The sequence below is a fragment of the Phyllostomus discolor genome, chromosome X (genome assembly GCF_004126475.2).
Source record: "Phyllostomus discolor isolate MPI-MPIP mPhyDis1 chromosome X, mPhyDis1.pri.v3, whole genome shotgun sequence".
In the NCBI taxonomy this organism is placed as follows: domain Eukaryota; kingdom Metazoa; phylum Chordata; class Mammalia; order Chiroptera; family Phyllostomidae; genus Phyllostomus; species Phyllostomus discolor.
Window position 1 is genome coordinate 106,494,224 of NC_050198.1, and position 24,646 is coordinate 106,518,869.

At 41.1% G+C, this 24,646-nt stretch overlaps 1 protein-coding gene across 1 annotated transcript in view; it reads left to right on the forward strand.

Annotated features, from left to right (window-relative positions):
• PCDH11X (protocadherin 11 X-linked) overlaps positions 1-24,646 on the forward strand; it is a 388,808-nt gene that overhangs the window by 45,216 nt on the left and 318,946 nt on the right. Inside the window, exon 4 of the mRNA XM_036016380.1 lies at positions 3,796-6,312. Within this exon, the coding sequence (XP_035872273.1) occupies positions 3,796-6,312 (2,517 nt within the window). The remainder of the gene's footprint in view (positions 1-3,795; positions 6,313-24,646) is intronic.

The following is a 24,646-nucleotide window of genomic DNA, read 5'->3' on the forward strand; positions in this document are numbered from 1 at the left end:
AGGGACTTAGTAACTTCAAGATTATTGTCAAATATGTGACTGACAACTCAGGTCATTTTTTAAATGGTATCTCCCTGTGACAATGTTACAAATGAATGCTGAGAGAAATGTTTTAGAAATAGTTTATAGAACCTGAATGATACCACGATATTGAGTATTCAAGAAACAGTGGCTATTTTCTCCAGCCTATACCAAAGAAACTTTTTAATGGAATGAAAGTAATTTATTATAGTACCCATGATATTTTTTAAAAATTTTATTTATTTATTTTTAGACAGAGGGGAAGGGAGAGAGAAAGAAGGGGAGAGAAACATCAATGTGTGGTTGCCTCTCACACGCCCCCTACTGGGGACCTGGCCCGCAACCCAGGCATGAGCCCTGACTGGGAATTGAACCAGTGACCTTTCGGTTTGCAGGCCGGCACTCAGTCCACTGAGTCATACCAGCCAGGGCCAAATTCTTTATCTTACCATTTTCTAAAATACTCATATCTCTGGGTCTTATCCATTTGAAATTGTGCTCCTGCATTTCTCTGGCCCAAAAATGTATCAGTAAAAACAAAATTAAAAAAAAAAAATCAGGGTGGTTCTTGATAAATCTGGCAGTGGTAAAGCTCAGAAATCATTTTTTGTCTTTTCTTCATTCTACAGAAGAAACAGCTTTTATTTCATCAGTTTTAAAATCCAATCTCTTTGGAACTATTTTTAGTCCTTCCTGGCACTCTATGCGTTTTCTGGGCAGTAGTACCAGATTTATGGCCGTGGAAGTGCTCCGTTATTTATTACCTTCCAGTAAGCAACAAACTGATGCCTTGCATACACGCATGTCAACAATATTACAGCGTGGCACGATGGGTCAGTTCATGCCTTCCCAGAACAATAAGCGAAGATACAGCTTTTAATTTGGCCATGCGTATGTTTTATTCATATGCAACAGCAACTTCCTCCTCTTTAGTTTTACAAATCCCTACCAAAAAAAAATTAAACTCTCAGACGAGCTTAACATCTTGCTTATTTCAGCAGTTTTTGTCCTGGGTTTGCAAACTCAAAGCTTATTTTAGAATTGTGGAAGATATATCACTCACCAATGAAATTAAGCCCTCTGCATTACATGAGGTTATTAAAAAGCGCATAAATTCCTCTTAATCTGAACTGCAGTTGGCAATTTGGGTGAGGATAAAACAATAACAAATAAAAGAAAACGAAACACTGAAGTCAACAATTGTAGCACGTGTCTATCCCTACACAGACTGAGAATTAAAAGCAAGAACAATGGAACTCGACCCTTTCTCCTTTTGTGTTTTGGAATAGGAACTATCCTTTTGAATTCCCACACTTTTCATCTAAGAAATGCTCGTTGAATGCGTTTGCTGTCTATGCAGAGATTATACATGTTAGCAAAGCTTGATGCTGTGTCACAGCGTAGTCGCATGCGTCAGCGTATGAGGGTTTCATGAAGTCCATTACCGAGTCACACACACACAGGAGCGGTACCTAGTCCTCTCACCGGGAGAGCTATCTGCGGATTTTCTTAGGTTGAGCTTGTCTTTCTAAACAAGGGGCAGGCGTGTGAAGTAGGTTTGGAATGGAGGGTACTGCCAGTCAATGAGCAGTACCTAGGGCACGTCTATGCTAAGTGAGCGAGGTGATGAATTCAGGAGACATGTCACCTTAATCTCCCCTTTCCAGCTTCCCCTGTGTTCTCTCATCATGGGAAAGGGCCTCGGTTTGTTTCATTGCGCGTATGGACGTGAGTGTTAGGTGGGCTAACTCATTCAAGAATAAAGGGAGTCAGCTCCCGTGGGCACTAACTACACGTTGCCATCAAAGTTCGATATCTAAGCAAACTGTATGGAAAATTATTCCTCTCTTACATGTGGGCAACTCCTCCACCAATTGGTTGGACAATGTGACGTGTTCAGTATGTCAACCAGCAATCACCTGACGGAACAGAATTGTTTAAACGATTCAATTGTTTATTCCCCTCCTGGGGGCTGACGGAAGACACACAACTGCCCATCACGCAGGCCCAAGGATGGGGGGATTTTAGAGCATCCTACGCATTGGTCCCGAGGTGCCTCTTGTCTTCCCTCTTCTCCTCTTCTGGGAGAGATGGCGAGAGCCTGAGCCAGACGCATATTGGCCTGCGGAGGTTGTCACCACTGCAAATGATGAACGTAGCTTTGTGTTAAACAAAAATAAGACATTTTACAAATAGACGGTTCGGTAGAACATTGCGTAATCATGGAGCCAGTACCAACATGTAGCTGTGAGAAATGCAAATGTGGCTAGTGAGATCGAGGAACTGTTTTTAGATTGTAGCTAATTTTAGTCCGTTAAAATTTCAATGTAAATACTCGTAGCTAATTGCTATGGCACCGCGCAGAGGACTCATAGAAAACACAAGAGCTACAGCGACATTATCCATGATCTGACTAGTATGTCTCAATACTACCATGAAAATGTAAAAAAATCTATTTTTTAACATTACTGCCATTTCCCATAAATTCATTAAAAGGCAGTAAATAGGCTGTTCTTGGATTTTTCAACTGACATAAACTTGCCTTCATTTGCTGGGGAAACCAAAAGCAAATTTAAAATTCAGGCAAATACTCAAGACTGAAAAATTGGACAACTGTGATAGAATAAATAGGAATTAAAAACAAGCCTGAAATCTAAATATACCAACACAAAATACAGAAACATAAATACATAAAACTAAAAAAGAAAACAAGCTAAAAGTTACTTTTCCCAGATGTGCTGTAGTCATAAGTTACAGATCTGGGTTTAAAAATCCAGAACTTAAAAGAACTTTCTTACTGTCTTTATACTATATTATATATGCTAGCTTCCCCTTACATAACCCTTGAAAATACTTCATAATCTCTCTTTATAGCTCTTATTAAAAATGTAATTATTCTCTTACTATAAATGTGTTAATATCAATGTCATCATTAAGTACTTACATTGGTATTGATTTCCTCTCAGCTGGGATTTAATTTCCATTCCATCACTAACATGTGTCTGTACCCCACCATACCCCAGTGCCTAGAAATATGCTGTGACCGATAGCCACTCAATATTGGCATGCCAAGAAGGAACATGGGTTTTTATGAAGTGTAATTTATAAACTATTTTTGTATCCATAAATGAGACATTCTAGATTTCTATCTTTCTAGAAGCATTTTGAAATATCATTATAAGAGCAATGTTATCATTAATCACAAGTTTATTTATGTCAAATTATAGTAAATACTGTTTATGTTTAATATATTTGTTACAAAATTCTTTTTTTAAGATTTTATTTATTTATTTTTAGAGAGGGAAGGGAGAGAGAGAGAGAGAGAGAGAGAGAGAAACATCCATGTGCGGTTGCTGGGGGCCGTGGCCTGCAACCCAGGCATGTGCCCTGGCTGGGAATCGAACCTGCGACACTTTGGTTCACAGCCCACATTCAGTCCACTGAGCTACGCCAGCCAGGGCCATGTGTCCTTTATACGCGACCTTGACGACCCTTCTCCTATTATCCCCCATGATTCCTTTCTACAAACTTCTTTTTGAAATCTTTAATAGTTTACATAAGGGACTTACCTTCATTATCATAGAACGGTACAACCTGAAAAGCCGGCAGAACATTTTCTAGCAAAACTCTTACTTTCAGCACTGCCTAGAGATATTAAACGACTTGGCTGTGCTCATGATATTGCACATGGGCAGAGATGGAAAACCTGTCTTTCAGAAAACGGGTCTCATTACACAGTCAGGTAACTGCAACATCCCATGCTGTGTTTTGCAGGGTCGGAGTGCTTTTGGGCTGGGCGTCGGTGTGGCCCCCGACGGACAGAAGGTTCCGCAGCTGGTTGTCCTGAAGCCGTTGGACCGGGAAGAGAAGGATGTGTACATAATGAAGCTGAAGGTCGAAGACGGTGGCTCGCCGCAAAGATCCAGCACCGCCATCCTGCAAGTCAAAATCCTGGATGTGAATGACAACCACCCAGTGTTCTCGCAGGATGAGGTTGAAGTCAACATACCGGAAAGCGCTCCCGTGGGCACCTCCGTGGTGCAGCTCCACGCCACAGACGCCGACGTAGGGGAAAACGCCATCATTCACTTCTATTTCAGCAACCTCCTCCCCAGCCAGGCCCAGCGGCTGTTTGACCTCAACAGCAAGACGGGGCTGATCACAATCAAAGAGCCACTGGATCGGGAGGAGGCGGCAAGCCACAAGTTACTGGTCTGGGCAGACGACGGCGGGCTGTCGCCCGCAAGAGCCCTGGTGCGAGTCAATGTGCTAGATGTCAACGACAATGCCCCGTCCATTGATATCCGCTACATCGTCAACCCGGTCAATGGCACTGTGGTTCTGTCAGAGAACGCTCCGCTCTACACCAAGATCGCTCTGATAACGGTGACGGATAAGGACGCTGGCAACAACGGCAGGGTGATCTGCTTCATGGACCAGAACCTCCCTTTCCGACTGCGGCCAGTATTCGCCAACCAGTACCTCCTGGAGACAAATGCGTTGCTGGACTTCGAGGCCGCGAAAGAGTATGCCATCAACCTCATGGCCGTGGACGCCGGCCAGCCTCCTCTGAATCAGTCATCCATGCTCATCATCAAGGTCAAAGACGAAAATGACAACGCTCCAGTGTTCACCCAGCGTGTCATAACTACGTCCATTCCCGAGAATAACTCCCCGGGCTCCCAGGTGACGAAAGTAACCGCGACAGATGCGGACTCCGGGCGCAATGGTGAAATCAGTTACGTGCTGGGGGCCGACGCCCCCCCCGAATTCGAGCTGGACCAGCGCACGGGCATGCTGACTGCGGTGACGAAACTGGATAGAGAGAAGCAGGAGAAATACCACCTCACGGTGCTGGCGAAGGACAACGGTGTCCCGCCCTTAACAACCAACGCCACAGTGATAGTGAGGGTTCTCGATCAAAATGACAACGTGCCCGTGTTCTCCCACGAAGAGTACAATTTCTATGTCCCAGAAAACCTTCCTAGACACGGCACAGTCGGACTAATCAACGTGTCCGACCTCGACAAGGGCGAAAATTCTGTGGTCACTCTGTCCATCGTGGGCGTGAACAAGGAGTTCACCATTGACCCACACACCGGAGTCATCCGACCCAACGTTTCCTTTGACAGAGAAAAACAAGAATCTTACACTTTCTACGTACGGGCTCGGGATGGCGGTAGGGTGCCGCAGTCTGCCACTGCCAAAGTGACCATCAACGTGGTCGACGTCAACGACAACGTGCCAGTGTTTGTGGCCCCTTCTTCCAACTACTCCTTTCACCTGGTCCTCCCGTCCACGGATCCGGGCACGGTGGTCTTCACCGTCCGAGCCGTTGACAACGACACCGGCATTAACGCGCAGCTTCTGTACACGATCGTCGAAGGGAACGCGAGAGGCCTGTTCGTCATGAACGAAACGACAGGCGACATCACGATGAAGAACAGAGCCGTGCGCGCAGACCGCGGTTTGCACAGACTGGTAGTCAAAGCCAATGACCTAGGGCAGCCCGATGCTCTCTCCAACGTCATAGTCGTCAACCTGTTTGTGAATGAGTCGGTGACCAACGCCACCCTGGTTGAGGACCTGGTGCGCAGGAAGGCCGCAGTTCCGGCCACCCCAGACATCGAGATAACCGACGCCTCCTCCCCATCCGATGACTACGTCAAGATCGTGATCGCCACCGCGGTGGCCAGCACGGCTGTCGCCCTGGTCATCGTGATCATCGTCATAGTGCGATGCTACCAGCCGGCACACCTTAAGGCTGCTCAGAAAAGCAAGCAGAGTTCGGAGTGGGTCACGCCAAACCCAGAAAACAGGCAGATGATCATGCTGCAGAAGAAGAAGCAGAAGAAGAAGAAGAAGAAGAAGCAGCAGCAGCAGCAGCCCCCGAAGAACTTACTGCTTCACTTCGTCAACATTGAGGAAAGCAAGTCGGATGATGCGGACGACGACGGACACAGCACCACCATGGACCTCCCCACCGAGCTGGAGGAGGACGCCATGCGCAAGTACGACTGGGGCACCGTGCCCACCACGTTCAAGCCCGACAGCCCCGACCTGGCCCGGCACTACCAATCCACCTCGCCGCAGCCGGCCTTCCAGATCCAGCCCGAAACGCCCCTGAGCTCCAAGCACCACTTCATCCAGGAGCTGCCCCTGGACAACACCTTCGTGGCTTACGATTCCGTCTCCAAGTGCTCCTCCAGCAGCTCGGACCCCTACAGCGTGTCCGAGTGCAGCTTTCCGCTGACGACCTTCAAGGACGTGGTGTCCGTGCGCGCCAGGCCGGTAAGTACCCCTGGTTTCCAACTGGGCTTCTCCACTTTCTTTCTTTTCTTTTTTAAAATTTAGTTATTTCTTTTCAGAGAGGGGGAAGGGAAGGAGAAAGAGACGGAGAGAGACATCCATGGGTGGCTGCCTCTCGAGCGCCCCCTACTGGGGACCTGGCCCTCAAGCCAACCACGTCCCCTTACTGGGATTCGAACTGGCGACCCTTTGGTTCTCAGTCCACCGAGCCACACCAGCCAGGGCTAAGCCTTATTTGTTTACATTATTTGAAGTGAAAGTAGAACCTCATACAATCTATTAACTCAAGAAGGGAGCAAATGATCTGACTCTGCCGAAGTATCTGAATAGATACAGCGATTCATTGTAAGTTGGGGAGAATGTGAGAACAAATAACTGTCGATTGTAGGAAAGTGTAGTCAGAACCATGATTATGATTGAGCCAAGATTCTCTGAAAATGGCGGGATGACGTATCTTGCTATAGAACACACTGGAAGCATCCAGGCCCACACAGTGCATGCAGCATATCATTTGCAGATTAGGTACTCACCCTTACTCTGCTTCCTAAAAGCTACATTCACACAAGGTAACAACAGCGGGATTGGAAAAATGAAGTCTCGCTGCCTCCTGGCATCGTCAGGCCAGAGAAATAAACACATTTAAAATCTCTATTTTAGATATTTATTTAAGTATTTGCATATTTAGGAAAGGTGTGGAGAGGTCTTCAGGACACATTCTTGACACATGTTGGCTTGCGGAAAATGAAATGTGCTTGCTTTCTCTAAGGGGCCTCGGGGAAAATAGGGGCGCAAGAACACCCAAGAAATCTGTGTAAAATAATTGAGAACCCAAAATAGATGTATGAAAAGAGTTTATATGGTATTCTTTATATGTGTCCCAGGGACACGAGAAATGAATAAAAACGTGTCTAGAAATTCATGAGTACATTAAATGATTTAAATATAGTCATTTCCTTAATAAAGGCAAGGGGTGGGATTTACCTACTCGTTTTCCTCAAAGACGTGTGTTGCCGTTGTCTGGCTTACTGCTGACCTATCACTGTCAGCGACGGAGAGCTTTTGAAACCATTCAAGGATATGCATCGTTTAATTACACAGTCACATTAATCTTTCTTTCTGACGCACACGGCAAAGGTAAAATGCTAATGAAGATGTGGCAGCTTGTCCGGAACCCTTGGTCCATAGTTTTGCTGTTAAAGATGGTGAAATAGAGCCCTTGGTCTCTTTGAAGAGTTTCTGTAGAAATGTAGAGCGCCACATCTTCCTACTGATTTTCCTGCTGGGATGCATCTTCGGAGGGTGACAAATACCAGACATACCTGACATCTCCTCAGGGCGCGTTTCCATTTATATTTAACCTTTCGAGACAGTGCTCCCGTTGTCTGATTTTTGTTGCTGTTGTTCTGTTGATTGGAAACATTTCTCGACAGGAAAATACCCACCATGAATAACACTTTATGTGTGTTGTGTACCCTCCTAGCACTTTTCCCCGGACTAAAATGCGTGACTCACTTAAAAATTGATAAACCTGGCTGGTGTAGCTCAGTGGATTGAGTGCGGGCTGCGAACCAAAGCATCACAGGTTCGATTGCCAGTCAGGGCACATGCCTGGGTTGCAGGCCACGGCCCCCAGCAACCGCACATGCATGTTTCTCTCTCTCTTTCTCCCTCCCTTCCCTCTCTAAAAATAAATAACAATTTAAAAAATGTTAAAAAGTGGATACAAAAGGTGATGTTTGTGAATTTCATTTGCATGTCACCATTTTTCATAGATTGGCTCTTGACTCGGATTAAAAGAGCAGATTGTGGTTTCACTTGTTCTGGGAGGCATGGAGACATTCTATGAGGTGCATTATTAATTTTACTTGAGTGTATGTAGTAAGCAAGGTATGGAAGAAGGAAAAAAAATTGAAGTTTTTTCCAAACATCCTTTTTAAAATTTTTAAATTTACTTTTAAAGTTATTTTAAAGGTTTTATTTATTTATATGGAGAGTGAGAAGAAGGGAGGGAGAAAGAGAGAAACATCAATGTGTAATTGCCTCTCTAGCGCCCCCTACTGGGGACCTGGCCTGCCACCCAGGCACATGCCCTGACTAGGAATCGGACAGGCCACCCTTTGGTTCTCAGGCCCGTGCTCAATTCACTGAGCTACACCAGCCAAGGCTCCAAATGTCCTCTTTTTATTTTTATTTTTTGGTATGCTGTAATATTTAAAAAGGCAATAAAATTAATAACTTTTTCCACAGTGGCATTTTATTTTATCGAGCTAAGAGATCTTTTCCTAAACACAGGCAAATAACTTCATGAGATAGGCAAATATGTAAAGCAAATGTTAATGAGAATATATTTTTTGTTATCATTAAGTTTTTATTAGCTAAAAGGACTATCTTAGAATCAGTGAGTTCTCAGATGACTTATTCTATTTTTCACATCTTAAAACTATAGGTAAATTTTATATTTTTATGTCTTTGGTTCAAAGTTGTTTCATATTAATGACTCTTTTCTGGACGTGAATTGGAGAACTTAGGCAGATTAATATGATACTAAAAATAATACGATGCCTTATATTTGGTGCTACATTTACAAAGTTCTTCATCTTATCTGTGCAGTCTTTAATTTCTCATTAATGCCAGGACAGGCTTCTTATATCCACTGATGTTGCAGAATGCTCACAAGATCAGCAAGCACGGGAAAAGAACTAGTGCATTTAAAAATTCACATACAGTAGGGTCTTCTTTTTAAGGAAACCTCATACAAAACGGAAGAAAATGTCAGCCAATAAAATAAAAATTCATTGTCCCTTAAGGACATTTTGACAGTGGGATAAAATATTACTGTTAGTGGTTGACTTTAAAGTAAGTGAAAGGTATCTTTTCAAAAGCGCCATTTAGGATTATATTTACATTTAGTTCAGGACTTCTGTGAAAGTGAAATTGAAGAAATGAAAGGGTTGTATTAGTATCTAAGATGGAAGGGGATTTGTCAGAAATGTCATGTTTTAAAAAGGAAATCAAATATTTTCTATAATTTTTATGACACTGGTGTTCAGAGGAAACGGGGAATATTTATGAGCTAGAAGTGCATCTGTTCCATAAAACCATTCATACCTGGAGAATCAGATGCCCCCCTTTGGTACAAAGGTTTAGAAGGATTCCAGAAGGCGCTTTATCTATATTGCAGTAGAAAGGAGAAACATGAAATTTAAAGATGATGCTACAGTTTACCTTCAACTAACAAACTTCAGAGTAAGCAGATAGCTTTTGGTTGGTATGACTCTTTTTTTAAAAACTTATGCACTTTATTTATTTAATTGTAGGACAGAGGGGAAGGGAGGGAGAAAGAGAGGGAGAGAAACATCACTGTGTGGTTGCTTCTTGTGCGCCCCCTACTGGGGACCTGGCCTACAACCCAGGCATGTGTCCTGGCTGGGAATCGAACCGGCGACCCTTTGGTTTGCAGGCCAGCAGTCAATCCACTGAGCCACACCAGCCAGGGCTGATTGGTATGACTCTTAGAATCAGTTTGGATAATTGTTTTATAACAGAGGTATGCTTCCCAAAGCAAATCTTGCTTACTACAGATCTCCCATTAAAATACTATGAATACTATACACTTGTAAACTACAAGTAAATAAAAAATGAAAGTATAATTTTTTAAAATATTTTATTTATATATTTTTAGAGAGGGAAGGGAGGGAGAAAGAGAGAGAGAGAGAAACATCAGTGTGCAGTTGCTGGGGGCTGTGGCCTGCAACCCAGGCATGTACCCTGACTGGGAATCGAACCTGCGACATGTTGGTTCGCAGCTCCGCTCAATCCACTGAGCTATGCCAGCCAGGGAAAGTATAATTTTTGAGGGCCTTCTATGTACCATACCAGTCACTATCTCAGACATGTACTTGAGGTACTTCATTTCCAATAAACAGAAAAAAAAAAGAATACTAACAAATGTCTGTAGTGGAAGTCGGAGTAGACTTGCAGTTTCAGAAATGAGGTAAAAAGAATGGCGGGAGGTTTGGGCGGCTATGAAACAATTCGGGGACGTCACCCTGCCTGCAGGTATTACATGGGGGTTTCAGATGGTAACAGGAGGCTGAGTGAGCCGGGAAGATAATTGGTGTCCACAATTGTTCAACCCAGCGAGTTGCATTTTGCGCATCTGTGTTTCAGTCATGGGAATTCGGCCATGTGGCGTGCTTGGCAACGGAGCCTCCAAGAACACAAGCGTGTGATCTTGGTAACATGTTATTTTCCTCGTCCTAGACCGATTCCAGGACATCAGCTATGGAAATCTGCAGGGCGTTCGAACTTCCTAGGAGCAACAGAATTTCATTCCCCTTACCCCAAATTCCCATGATTTTCCCCATTAAAAAAAAAAATGCCATGATTTTGGATTCTCAATGAGAAAGGCCAGCGAAACAAAAACCACCTTTAAGATGATGCCCCATTGACCCTGATGCTTCCGGTAGCTGCAATCTAGCAATCAAAATTTTACAATTTGGGGGAGAAGCAGTGCAGTGTGATGAGTTTTATCATGCTCTCGCTCCCTGGGCTGGCCCTGCATGTCCACAGCTGTGATGTGATGTATCGCTGTGTTGGCGCGCACACTGGCAGTTAACGCATCAATCACCAAACATGGAATTACACGTCCTGTCTCACTGCTGAAGAGCTCAAGCATTGTCTTGGGGAGTTTGGAAGTGAAGCTGAAACTATCCAAGCTCTTCTCTGAGGGGCCAGGGCAGAGATTTTGTTAGGACCAAAATAAACAACAATGACAGCAACAAAAAAAACCACTTCAGTGAATTTTTAAAAAATATTTACTAATATAATATTGCTGAGAAAATTATGATTACCCATCACTGTGCTTAAAAGTTAGATGATTATAGACCTGGCTGGCGTAGCTCAGTGGATTGAGCGTGGGCTGCAAGCCAAAGTGTCGCAGGTTCGATTCCCAGTCAGGGCACATGCCTGGGTTGCAGGCCATGCAGCAACTGCACATTGATGTTTCTCTCTCTCTCTCTTTCTCCCTCCCTTCCCTCTCTATAAATAAAAAGAAATCTTAAAAAAAAGTTAGATGATTATATATAATCTACTGGGCTTTTAATGCTGATTATAATCATGTCCCATGCTTTAATCATTAAAAGTCAGTTTTCTAATCATGTTTTGTTTTTCTATAAATACTGGAAAAAATTTTTAAATTTATCTATGACAAGAGAACATAAAGTTCTTTATATTCCAGTGTATTTTGAAAAAACATACTGATATTTCTTGTGTAGTGAAACATAGCTCCAGTCATAGGACAGTAGAAAGAAGGGTTTAGATACTACATTTTTAAAGATTGTATCAATTTTGAAACTACCTAGGAAAATATAAGGTACTAGAGTCATATCTACATAGAGGTATTCAATTTCTTTGGCATTAAATTACTCAAAATATTTCATTGCTTTGAGTAATTTGCCCCTTTCAAGTTAACTATTTTTTTATCATATGTCAATTAAATAATTTCCTATACAGAGGGGTAAATTACATGTAAATTATATTTTATTGGAGAAAGAATGATGTGTCCAATTTTCTCTGGATTCTTTTTTTTTGCCTCAACATTGTTTTTATTTTTGAAAACATCAGTTGAGAACTTTTAATCAGAAAAAACATAAACTTTTTCACTTTGCACTGTTTTGTTTAAAATTATTATTATTATTTTTTAAAGATTTTATTTATTTATTTTTAGAGAGGGAAGGGAGGGAGAAAGAGAGAGAGAAAAACATCAATGTGCGGTTGCTGGGGGTCATGGCCTGCAACCCAGGCATATACCCTGACTGGGAATCGAACCTGCGGCGCTTTAAAATTATATTGTAAAAATTTTATAGTACACTTATAATTTTAAATGCTGCATAACATTCTATCCATTTACAAATATTCATTTAACTAACACTGTTATTCCAAGTATTTTGCTATTTTTGAAACTCTAATGATTGGCATCTTTGGGGTTTTTATGGCATTTCTTTTTTTTACTCTTGTTCAACTGAAGGTGTCCCATTGCTCCTCCACCACTCCCCCTGACCCCAGCCATCCCCACCTCCCACCCCTTGATCCCACCCCGCCTCTGGTTTCGTCCATGTGTCCTTTATGGTTGTTCCTCACAACCCTTCCCTCTTTATCCCCTCCCCCTCCCCTCTGGTCACTATCAGTTCATACTTGATTTCCATGTCTCTGGTTATGTTTTGCTTGCCTGTTGGTTTTGTTGATTAGGTAAGATCCTATGGTATTTGTCTTTCACGGCCTGTCTTATCTCACTTCACTTAATGCTCTCCGGTTCCATCCATGCTGCCGTGAAGGGTAGGAGCTCCTTCTTTCTCTCTGCTGCATAGAATTCCACTGTGTACATGGACCACAGTTGTTTGATCCACTCATTGACTGATGGGCACCTAGGTTGCTTCCAGCACTTGGCTATTGTAAATTGTGCTGCAGTGAACATTGGGGTGCACAGGTTCTTTTGCATTGGTGTTTCGGGGTTCTTAGGATAGAGTCCCAGCAGTGGAATTGCAGGGTCATAAGGCAGTTCCATTTTTGGTTTTCTGAGGAAATTCCATTCTGTTTTCCATGACTGGCTGCACCAGTCTGCATTCCCACCAGCAGTGCACTAGGGGTCCCTTTTCTCCACAGCCTCGCCAGCACTTGTTGTTTGCTGCTTTGTTTATGACGGTCATTCTGACCGGTGTAAAGTGGTATCTCATTGTGGTTTTCATTTGCATCTCTCTGCTGGCTAGTGATGCTGAGCATCTTTTCATGTGTCTCTGGATCCTCTCTATGTCCTCCTTGGAGAAGTGTCTGTTCAAGTTCTTTGCCCATTTTTTAATTGGCTTGCTTGTCTTCTTGAGTGGAGTCATATGAGTTCTTTATATATTGTGGAGATCAAATCCTTGTTCGAGGTATCTTTGGCAAATATGTTTTCCCGTACCGTTGGTTCTCTTTTCATTTTAATGGTGTTTTCTTTGGTCATGCAGAAGCTTTTTATTTTGATGAGATCCCCTTTGTTTATTCTTTCCTTTATGTGCTTTGCTCTAAGGGACATATCAGTGAAAATATTGCTGTGTGGAATATCTGAGATTTTCCTGCCTATGTTCTCCTCTAGGACTTTAATGGTGTCAAGACTTATGTTTAAATCTTTTATCCACCTTGAATTTATTTTTGTGTGTGGTATAAGTCGGTGGTCGAGTTTCATTTTTTTGCATGTAGCTGTCCAGCTCCCCCAACACCATTTGTTGAAGAGGGTATCTTTGCTCCATTTTATGCTGCTGACCCCTTTGTCAAATATTAATTGACCATGGAGACTTGGGTTTATTTCTGGGCTCTCTGTTCTGTTCCATTGGTCCATGTGTCTGTTCTTATGCTAGTACCAGGCTGTTTTGATTACAGTGGCCTTGTAATATAGTTTAGTGTCGGGTATTGTGATCCCTCCTACTTTGCTCTTCTTTCTCAAACTTGCTGAGGGTATTTAGGGTCATTTATGGTTCCATATAAATTTTCGAAGTGTTTGTTCTATATCTGTGAAGTAGTTCATTGGTACTTTAATAGAGATTGTGTTGAATTTGCAAATTGCTTTGGGTAGTATGGACATTTTGATGATGTTAATTCTTCCGATCCATGAATATGGTACACATTTCCATTTGTTTGCATCTTCCTTGATTTATTTCTTCAGTGCTGTGTAGTTTTCTGAGTACAGATCTTTTACCTCCTTGGTTAGGTTTATTCCTAGGTACTTTATTTTCCTTGTTGCTACATCAAATGAGATTTTTTTCCTGATTTCTGTTTCTGATATTTTGTTGTTGGTATACAAAAATGCCTTTGATTTCTGAATATTGACTTTGTATCCTACTATTTTGGCAAATTCACTTATTAGGTCGAGTATTGTTTTTGTGGAATCTATAGGATTTTCTATGTACACTATCATGCCATCTACAAACAATGACAGTTTTGCTTCCTCCTTTCCAATTTGAATGCCTTTTTTTCTTTTTCTTGTCTGATTGCTGTGGCTAGGACTTCCAATACTATGTTGAATAGAAGTGGTGAAATTGGACAACCTTGTCTTGTTCCTGATCTTAGTGGGAAAGCTTTTAGTTTTCCTCAATGAGTATAATGATGGATATAGGTTTGTCATGTATGGCCTTTATTATGTTGAGGAATGCTCCCTCTATTCCCACTTTGCTGAGTGTTTTTATCATAAATGGGTGCTGTGCCTTATCAAATGCTTTATCTGCATCTATTGATATGATCATGTGATTTTTGTCTTTGCTTTTGTTTCTGTAATGTATTACATTTATTGATTTGCAAATATCGTGCCATCCTAGCATCCCTGGGATGAATCCCACTTGATCATGGTACATCATCTTTTTAATGTATTGCTGGATATGGTTTGCCAAAATTTTGTTGAAGATTTTAGCTTCTATGTTCATCAGCGACATTGGCCTGTAGTTTTCTTTCTTTGTTGTATCTTTGTCTGGTTTGGGGATTAGGATGATGCTGGCCTCATAATAAGAATTTGAGAGTCTACCGTCTTCTTGGATTTTTGGGAAGAATGTGTAAAGAATAGGATAGGGGTTAGGTCTTCCTTAAATGTTTTGTAAAATTCTGCTGTGAAACCATCAGTGCGGGGCTTTTTTGTGCCCGGAGTTTTTTGATAATTGCTTCGATTGCATCACCTGTTATTGTTCTGTTCAGGCTTTCTGTTTCTTTATTGAGATTTGGAAGATTATATTTTTCTAGAAATTTGTCCATTTCATCTAGGTTTTCAAATGTCTTGGCATATAGTGCTTTGTAGTAATTTCTTACAGTCCTTTGTATTTCTGTGGTATCAGTTGTAATCTCTACTCTTTTATTTCTGATTGTGTTTATTTGGGTCCTCTCGCTCTTTTTCTTGATGAGCCTGCTTAATGACTTGTCGATTTTGTTTGTCTTTTCAAAGAAACAGCTCCTGGATATCTTGCTCCTTAGAATTGTGCTTTTAGTCTCTATGCCATTTAATTTTGCTCTGATCTTGGTTATTTCCTTCCTTCTACTTGCTCTGGGCCATCTTTGTTGTTGTTCCTCCAGTTCTTGTAGGTGTAGGGTTAGGCTGTTTATTTGAAATGTTTCTGTCTTTTTTAGGTAGGCCTGTATTTCTATGAAGTTCCATCTCGGGACTGCCTTTGCTGTTTCCCATAAGTTTTGGACTGTTTTGGGTTTATTTTCATTTGTTTCCAGGAACTTTTTGATTTCTTTCTTGATCTCATTCTTAACCCATTCATTGTTTGATAGCATGCTATTCAATCTCCATGAATTTGAGGCTTTTGAATTTTTTCCTTGAGGTTGGTTTCTAGTTTCAGTCCCCTGTGGTTGGAGAAAATGCTTGATATGATTTCAATTTCCTTGAATTTTTTGAGGCTTGTTTTGTGTCCTATTGTGTGGTCTATCTTTGAAAATGCTCCATGTGCATTTGAAAAGGATGTGTATTTTGCATCTTTGAGTTGAATATTTCTATATATATCAGTTAAACAATTTGATCTAGGATATTGTTCAACTCTGCAATATCCCTGTTGATATTTTGTTTGGAAGATCTGTTCATTTTTGACAGTGGGGTGTTAAAATTCCCTACTATAATTTTATAAGTGTCAATATCTTTCTTTAAGTCCTGCAAGATTTTCCTTATGTATTTGGGTACTCCTATGTTGGGTGCATACATGTTTATAATGTTTATGTCTTCTTGATGGATTCTTCCCTTGAGTATCATGAAGTAGCCTTATGGGTCTCTCTTTATGGCCCTTTTTTGGAAGTCTATTTTGTCTGATATGAGTATTGCTACCCTGGCTTTTTTTTCCTGTCCATTTGCTTGGAAGATTTGTTTCCAGCCCTTCACTTTCAGCCTGTGTAGGTCTTTTGTCCTGAGGTGGGTCTCTTGTAGGCAGCATATGTGTTTTATCTATTCACTTAGTCTATGTCTTTTGATTGGAGCATTTCATCCATTTATGTTTAAGGTTATCATTGATAGGTACTTATTCTTTGCCATTTCACTGCCTTCATACCTGTATTCCTCTCTCTCTCACTCTTTTTCTTCCTTTTCTTAAAGCGTACCCTTTAGCATCTCTTGCAGAGCTGGTTTGCACGAGGTGTATTCTTTGAGACTTCTTTTGTCTGGGAAACTCATTATTGACCTTCCATTTTAATTGAGAGCCTTGCTGAGTAGAGTGGTCTTGGTTATATGCCTTTGATTGTCATTACTTGGAATATTCCTTGCCATTCTCTTCTGGCTTGGAGCGTTTCCATTGAGAAGTCAGCTGCTAGCTTTATCAGGGCTCCCTTGTGTATTACTTCCTGTTTCTGCCTTGCTGCCTTTAAGATTCTCTCTTTGTCTTGGAATTTTGCCATTTTAATTATGATGTGTCTTGAAGTGCGCCTCTTTGGGTTCCTCTTGATTGGGACTCTCTGTGCTTACTGCATTAGTGTGACTTTTTCTCTCATTGAATTAGGGAAGTTTTCCATCATTACTTTTTCAAACAGGTTTTCTATCCCTTGCTCTTCTTCTTCTCCTTCTGGTATCCTTATTATACAGATATTATTGCATTTCATGTTTTCCTGCATTTCCCTTAATCAGTATTCACTCTTTTTCATTCTTTTTTCTTTTTCTTGCTGTTTTTGGGAGATTTTTTCTACCTTGTCCTCCAGCTCGCTGATTTGATCCCCTACTTCATCTAGCCAGCTTTTGATTCCTTCTGTGTTCTTCAATTTAGAAACTGTATTCTTCGTTTCCTTTTGGATCTTCTTGATAGTTTCTAATTCTTTTTTATGCTGATATAGTTTGCAGTGAGCCATCGTAGTTTCCCTGTAGTTTTTGGTAATTCTCTGTGAGCTCATTGAGCATCCTTATAACCATTGCTTTGAACTCAGTATCTGTTAGTTGACTTGCCTCTATTTCATTTAGCACTCTTTCCAAGGCTTCCTCCTTTCCTTTTATTTGGGGTTTGTTTCTTTGTCTTCCCATTGTTTGTGAGACTCTGCTAGTTAGCCTCTGCTTCTTAAAGTGACCTGTTCTGACTCCCAGGGCTTGTGGTGTGAACTTGTATGGCAGGAGACCTGTGAGATTCAGTGGTGCAGTCTCCTTGATCTCTGGAACTTCCTGCTCTTGGGATGCCCTTGACCTTGGCTCTCTGGATGTCTTTGGGTTTGGGTTGTTGAGTCGCTCTTTGGTGGGTCCTTCCCTCCAGCTGGTCACTCCGCCCACCACGTCTTGTGTGCTGTTGTGCAGGTGCTGCCAGAACAAAACCACAAGGCCCAGGGAACAAACCCACGTCCACAAAAATATCTCTCCATTGCAATCTCAGTGTCAACAGCAATGAACCAGTTTTAATAAGGGTGGGAAGAGATTAAGACTATATAAGAAAGGAGAGAAATAAACTATAGTATAAATTCTAGTGACTTAATATGCACAGACTTGCTGGACAAGCAATGGAAATTAAACAACTATGCAGGAAAGAATATGTCACTAATCATGGAGCAGACCACAGTGGATTTCATCCTGGTAGCCTCTAGCACTTACCTCTGGTTTTTTTCTTTCTGGATCCGCCTCTGGTGATGTCAGATGGTGACCCCGTGTGACCTTAGGCAGCCTGTTCTGAGACTTCCGGAGATCTACTGTCTGTGGCTGTCCCCTTCAGTTGTCAATCTAGTCACTCTGCACTCAGCAGCCAGGCTCAAGCCCCATAGGGCAGGACAGAATTCCTCCTGGGGTCAGGGCTGTTGTTTCCCCTCAGGCTGTCGCTGCTCAGAGGGGAGTGGTCTGCCTGAGCAGTGATGGCGGCTGCTGTTTGAGGGATGACTCAGCACCAGGTTCCCTGTGGCTACTGTCTCAGCTCTCTTCCCTTAGTATTTTCTATTTTAAATATTTAAATGTAGGTTTCTACCATATTTAAAGGTGCTGTGGTACTATAAAGTTGCATTGTTGTGTGCAATTACGATTTTTAAAAAGATCTATTGTGCAATTTGTTTGTCATGCATTATGGGTGTTTATCCGTGGTTTTATGTGGTATTTTGAGAGCAAAGTAGTCTTTTTACATTCTAGATTAGTCATAGGCTTTTATTTTTATTGCATGTGCAATACACAGTTGTTGCAGAAAACCTAGGAAATTAAAGATTTTAGGTGAAGAATTTTAAAATTATTTGATTTTATTTCAAGTAATATCAGTAAGTTTTCCTTCATAACTTACTTCATATTTCTAGTTAAAAGGTCTGTAACCTTTGGAAGTGGTGCACTTTAAAATTACAGAAGTATTTGGTTCTTTATATATGATAAATTATACATGCAAAACATTTTACACAGTGATAATCATTTATTTTTTATGCATAATGTTTATTTTTATAGATGTATGATTGAACAAGTTAATGTAATAGTATAGTTTGATTAGCTGATCGTGAAACTGACCAAACCCCTCAGTGAACGTATCAAGTGTTGATGAAAAAAATTTTTTAGTTAAAAAGAATGCCATGTAGCCCTGGCTGGCGTAGCTCAGTGGATAGAGCATGGGCTGCGAACCAAAGTGTCGCAGGTTCGATTCCCAGTCAGGGCACATGCCTGGGTTGCAGGCCATGGCCCCCAGCAACCGCACATGGATGTTTCTCTCTCTCTCTCTATCTCCCTCCCTTCCCTCTCTAAAAATAAATAAATTAAATCTTAAAAAAAAAGAATGCCATGTAAATTTCTGTCAAATCTTCCCTTAGAATAGGCAGTCAAGTGTTTTCATTATATCCAAGAATTCTCATAACCAACTCTTACCTTTTTCCTATTCTAGGTATTCTCATTAAAAATCACTTTAACTGTCCCTTTTAAGTAATTAATTATATTTAATTATCCACACATACCCAAGTACCATTCAATTAGGTGTCAAACTTTTTTGTCAAGTGAAAAACATCACATTTTATCAGGTTTCAGATAGTCAAATTGGCATAATAAGGAAAATGAACTGTTTTAATAGATACTCTAGAAATATTTGCACTTTTCTCCCTTGTCCTGGAGGTGTATATGTATCAATTATTTATTGATACACCTCATAAAATGTTACTCTCTTTGAAGTGCAGTTAAAAAACATTTTCATCCCTTTTACCTTAATACTTGGTTGAGAAAATGTTAAATAATACTACTTGTAATAAGTCTACTTTTAAATAATACTCTAGTACTAAGAACAATTGAAGAAAAGCTGTGTAGCATTAGAAATATGAAATTTTTGATAAAAAGTCATTCACAACAGTCACTTTTAAATTTTTATCTTTGGTTTGTTATTTGTTTTATAAGAATATATTATTTCAATTTGATTGAAAAGAATGAGCGAGTTGTGTGTAAATAAATTAGAATTCACATCATGGAGCATATTTCAACTGGAATGCATGTCGATACTAAAACTGGTTATATTTGATGTCGCTTCAGTGCATAAAGTGCGTGTAATCTGTCCTAAGCGAATACCTATAAATAAAGTGTTTCTGCATTTCAATAACACACCCTCTGACAGTTTTTGAGGTGCTTTTTGCTCGCAGGGACTACCAAATTCATTCACATCACGAAGAAGCCAAAAATAATTTTTTACCCCATTAACATCCTACGATTTCAAGGTATAACTCATTATTTGTGTCGTCTTAACTGGTCTTTTCCAATGAATCCAAAGCAATGAAGTAGCTAGAAGTGACTCCAATTAAGTTTTCGTTTTGTGTATTTTATTGTACTCAGATTGTTGGAATATTGGCAACATGCCGTCATTTATTAACCACTGAATTTCATAGAACATGCTAGATGATGAGTTTACATTGAGTTCAAATGAGATTAGTTAAGTATTTCTGCAACTTCTCCCAGGAGCAAAGCGGTGCGGCGGGTACCTGTGATTACAGTGAGGGAGGAGTGGTCGGTGGGGAGCGAGTCACACAGTGAGCTTGTTGTCACCCTGCTTGCTGTCTGAGGGGTTTAACTGAAAGGTTTCACAAAATCTTTTCCAAAAATGCTTCATTTTCCCCAGTGCAGAAGTTCCGAGTAGATCAGGTTTCAAAAACATTAAAAGGAAAAATAAGAGCGTATCAAAATAAGAAAATATGCAAACCTCTTTTTTATCATGATTAGGTGTGTGTGCGTGTGAATTTCACTTATAATTTACCTCATAAGTACTAGTTTCTTGGAATTTATACTCAACAACTACATGACTAGGTCATATAACCTTTTATACAGTAATTTCTGGAAACCATTTCCAGAAAATGGACACTATGCCATTTTTCTCAATTCATCTGAGAAAGATTTTTAAACATTACCTTAGATATTTTGATTCTTGTTGCATTTCCTGTCCATGAGTTGCACTTGAAATAAAAAGCATCAAAAGAAAAACAATCCGTTTGTCGATCATAATATAATGCATATACTTTTCACAGGCATTTAAGAAAAGAAGCATGTCAGGGTGAGATTTCTTCAGAGAAAAAAAACCTGAGAAGAAAAACATGTTTTGGTCTTTATACAGGAACAATTTCAATAGTGAATTGTAACAGACAAATATATATCACTGACGTTAACATGTGCTTGTGCATAAATCCTTTCTCTTAAGTACTGAGATGATGAGGTAATGCCAAATCCTAGAAACCATTTTCTTTGTTTCCCTCCATGCTGAAAATCAAAGTTATGAAGTTTGTGAAAACAGAACAGATGGAGAAAACCATGGTATAGCAAATACACACAATGCCCAAATTATCAACCACATGGCCAAAATTTAGAAACTACACCCCTTGCGTGTGTTAGGGATGTACGTATCGTTCAGGATTGTGCTTCTTGGCACATGTAATGAAAGCAAATACACCACCTGCTTCATAGAAATAGATGAGATAAAAATAAGCCACATAGTTCTTAAATTAGCTCTTTTTCCTTTGGCCTAATTACGAGAGAAAAAGTGTCAGTAACATCCTTGGAGATTGGGGTTTTGTTTTGGTTAGTTTCTCTTTTACATCTTTGCTAAACAGTCTTTTGTTAAAAACAGGGTTTAAACCTCTTTTACTTCACTACCATCACTAAGAAACAGTATTAGAAATATCAGTAACACTCTATGGTAGGCAACAAATGTCCACATACGTGCGAGCTTGCATAGAGGGAACTCTAGGAAATGAATGGGTCGACCACGAAACTAGAGTTGTGTTTATAAGTTAATTTCCCCTGGTTACCTTGGTTATCAGATATTATGATGTAAATAACTCCCTTCTTTGGTAAAAAGTGTGCTAGAAATGTATGAACGTGATGGTGCATGCATCACTATAAAAATGTTACATTTCTCTAAAGCAGCCAAATATTGACAGGGTTTAACAGTGTCCAGTATTATCCCATGCATTCGGTTCCGGGTGGAAAAAGACGGGAAGGAGAGTTGGAGGAAAAGTTTGAGAGTACGCACCAGGTGCCGATTACAGTGCAAGGCACCCTGGGAGGCAAGACATAGGGGGATGCGGTTGAGCATTAGACCCAATAAATATATGTCCTGCTCTACATTGGCAAACTCACCTCATTTTCTGAATAATGCAATGAGTTAGGTGTTATTGCTATCATACACGTTGTATACATTTTTTTTAAAAAGGGGGATCTCACAGAGCTTCCAAAATTTGCCCAAGTTCTATTTAAACAACGTAAACGCTCTTTTCCCCACCAAAGCCATTTCAGAGCGAGGGTCCAGGCAACCCTGTTTTTATCAACTGCTTTATTAAAGCTGACCCACAAAGTGGGCTCGCCTTTGGACCCTCTCTAGGAACCTTGAGTTGGGCTCTGTGCGGTAACGTTACCTTTGAGCCCTTTTTAAGTACAGCCAGTGGAAATCAAAGTCTGGTTCTACCCATTGCGAAAAAAGGCTTAGAGTCAAAACATCACACGAAGTGATGTTTTCAAATCACTCTCAGAACGTGAGGGTGATTTGAAAAGAATCAGGTGATGAGTTTCAATCTGCTGGCTTTCGTATGAACATACACAACCTATTTACTTATGATGACTTTATGGTAACAGTGGTATAAAGTGACGTTGAGCAGTACTAAAATCAGGGGGAGCCCTGGCTGGCGTAGCTCAGTGGATTGAGCGCGGGCTGCGAACCAAAGCATCACAGGTTCGATTCCCAGTCAGGGCACATGCCTGAGTTGCAGGCCATGACCCCCAGCAACTGCACATTGATGTCTCTCTCTCTCTTTCTCCCTCCTTCCCTCTCTAAACATAAATAAATAAAATCTTTTAAAAAGTAAAAAATAATAAAATAAAATATTAAAAAATAAAATCAGGGGGAAATTGAAACTAACAAAACGGGACCTAATCAATCCAGTTTCACACTGGGTCACTTCGTGCTCTGTGCAAAATGGAAAGAATGGCTTTTTTAAGTGATTGTTCAAAAAGCACTTGAAAACTGGAGCTCCATTAAAGTATGTAACTAAAGAAGCCTTAAAACTGCCCTGCCATTGGGTTTCTTCCCTCACAAGATACTGAAAATGAGAGCGTCTTGATTACCAGTTCCTTGTTAATACTTCATGCCTACTTTAGCACGAAATAGCACGGTTCCAACTTTAGCTCTGGGGTCTTGCATAGCCTCTGAATGTTTCCGGGCCTCGGGATCTTCATCCATAAAAATGGCTAAAAGTAACGTCAAGCTCATACAGTTGCTGGAAGGATTAAATGAGATAACCTATGGGTGTCCAAACTTGTGGCGTCTCCACGCCACACTGGGAGAAGAGCTGTCTTGGGCACACATTAAATACATTGTGACATGTCATCACACAAACATGGGATCATGTTTTAAGTCAATTTACAGTTTTCTGTTGGACTCCCCTGGGCCTGTGCGATCGGTTGCATGTGAGTCACTCTCCTATAGTCATGTTGTAACTATGTCACCCAGTACTGGTCACTAATGAAGATGATCCACATTTTCTCGTCTGGCATTTAAGATCTTTTGTGACCTGGCTGCCAGCTGAAATCTGCAACTCGCTTCTCAGGGTCACCTTCTGTAACATAGAACTGAACTGTAATCGATGCAGTCTGCGGAGTGTATTCTTCTGGAGACGATTAAAATTCTGTGCCAGAGCAATATCCTACAGAAGTTACAGATTTAGCTTTTTGTCCTTCCTAAGGAAGTTACCAGGGCAGTTGTCCATCTGAAGCTTCACAGCTGTGCAAGCATGAGCGAAATGGCTCATGGGAAGTATCATGGTTACTATTCTTCCGAGGAGTACTATTGCTTAAAATCTCTGTGCATGAGTCATACTTGCCGTTACGCTGGAGGGTTCTATACAAAACGGGGCATTGAATTCAGTGCCTGTTAATATAGAGTTTCATTCTGACTGTGCTACTACTAGCACTGCAGATTTTGTTAAGTTTTTCAATCTCCTAGACTGAGTTTCCTTTCTCGGGACGAAATGTGTTTCTTAACATTTGCCTGAACTTCTCACTGTATTGTTTTGCATTTACTGGATGATTGCAGAAGCAGCAAGCGCCATATTTTTCATGTAAAAGCCATTTAAAGTGCTTATTTTTAAGCATAAGTTTTCCGACACATAGCATATATGCTAATATTCTAAGAAGAATATACGTTTGCTTGGCATCTAGGCGTTGGAGCATAACAGGCAGAAGAAATCAAATAATGATTTGAAATCATGCGAGCTCGGTGCATGTCACGGTGTAGGTGACAAAGACGCATTCTCCTGGGTCTCCACTGTGTTTGGGGAACATCCCTCCCGGGATATTTATTGCATTTGTCTTTCCCATTTTGGAGTAATGGTGGATTTTCCACTTTTAATCAAGGAAAGGTCTCCATATCCTTCCGGGAATTTCCGCTTTATTAAACCTCATGGCAGATGAACCCGATTTTTACAGATTCGCATATGAGACTTTCAGTTGAAAGAAAAGCACCAGGAGTACATGCACGTCTCTCTTCTCAGACCTTGAAAAGAACGGTGGTCCAAAGAAGAGGACATTTCTCTCTCACTTAAGAGCCCCGCATGTCCCAGTAGTCCTGGCCCCAGGGACAGCGTGCAGATCAGATCTCTCAGGGAGCCTGAAGAAAGGAAAGGCATAAAATTAGGGAACACAAAGGGAGAGAGAACTTTTCAGTTCAGTGGGGAGCTGTCGTCCGCCACCGCTCGGGTGCACGTGAAAGCTACTCGGGTCACAGGCGCTTCGCTCCTGTATGAATGATGAGCTACTCGCACCGAGTTCGTCTCCGCCAGCCACCTGTCCCAGCTGACGGCCGCACTGACCCTGTGTCGCTTCCACGCAGTCTTTAAATGAAATCTGAAGTCCCCAAAGAGG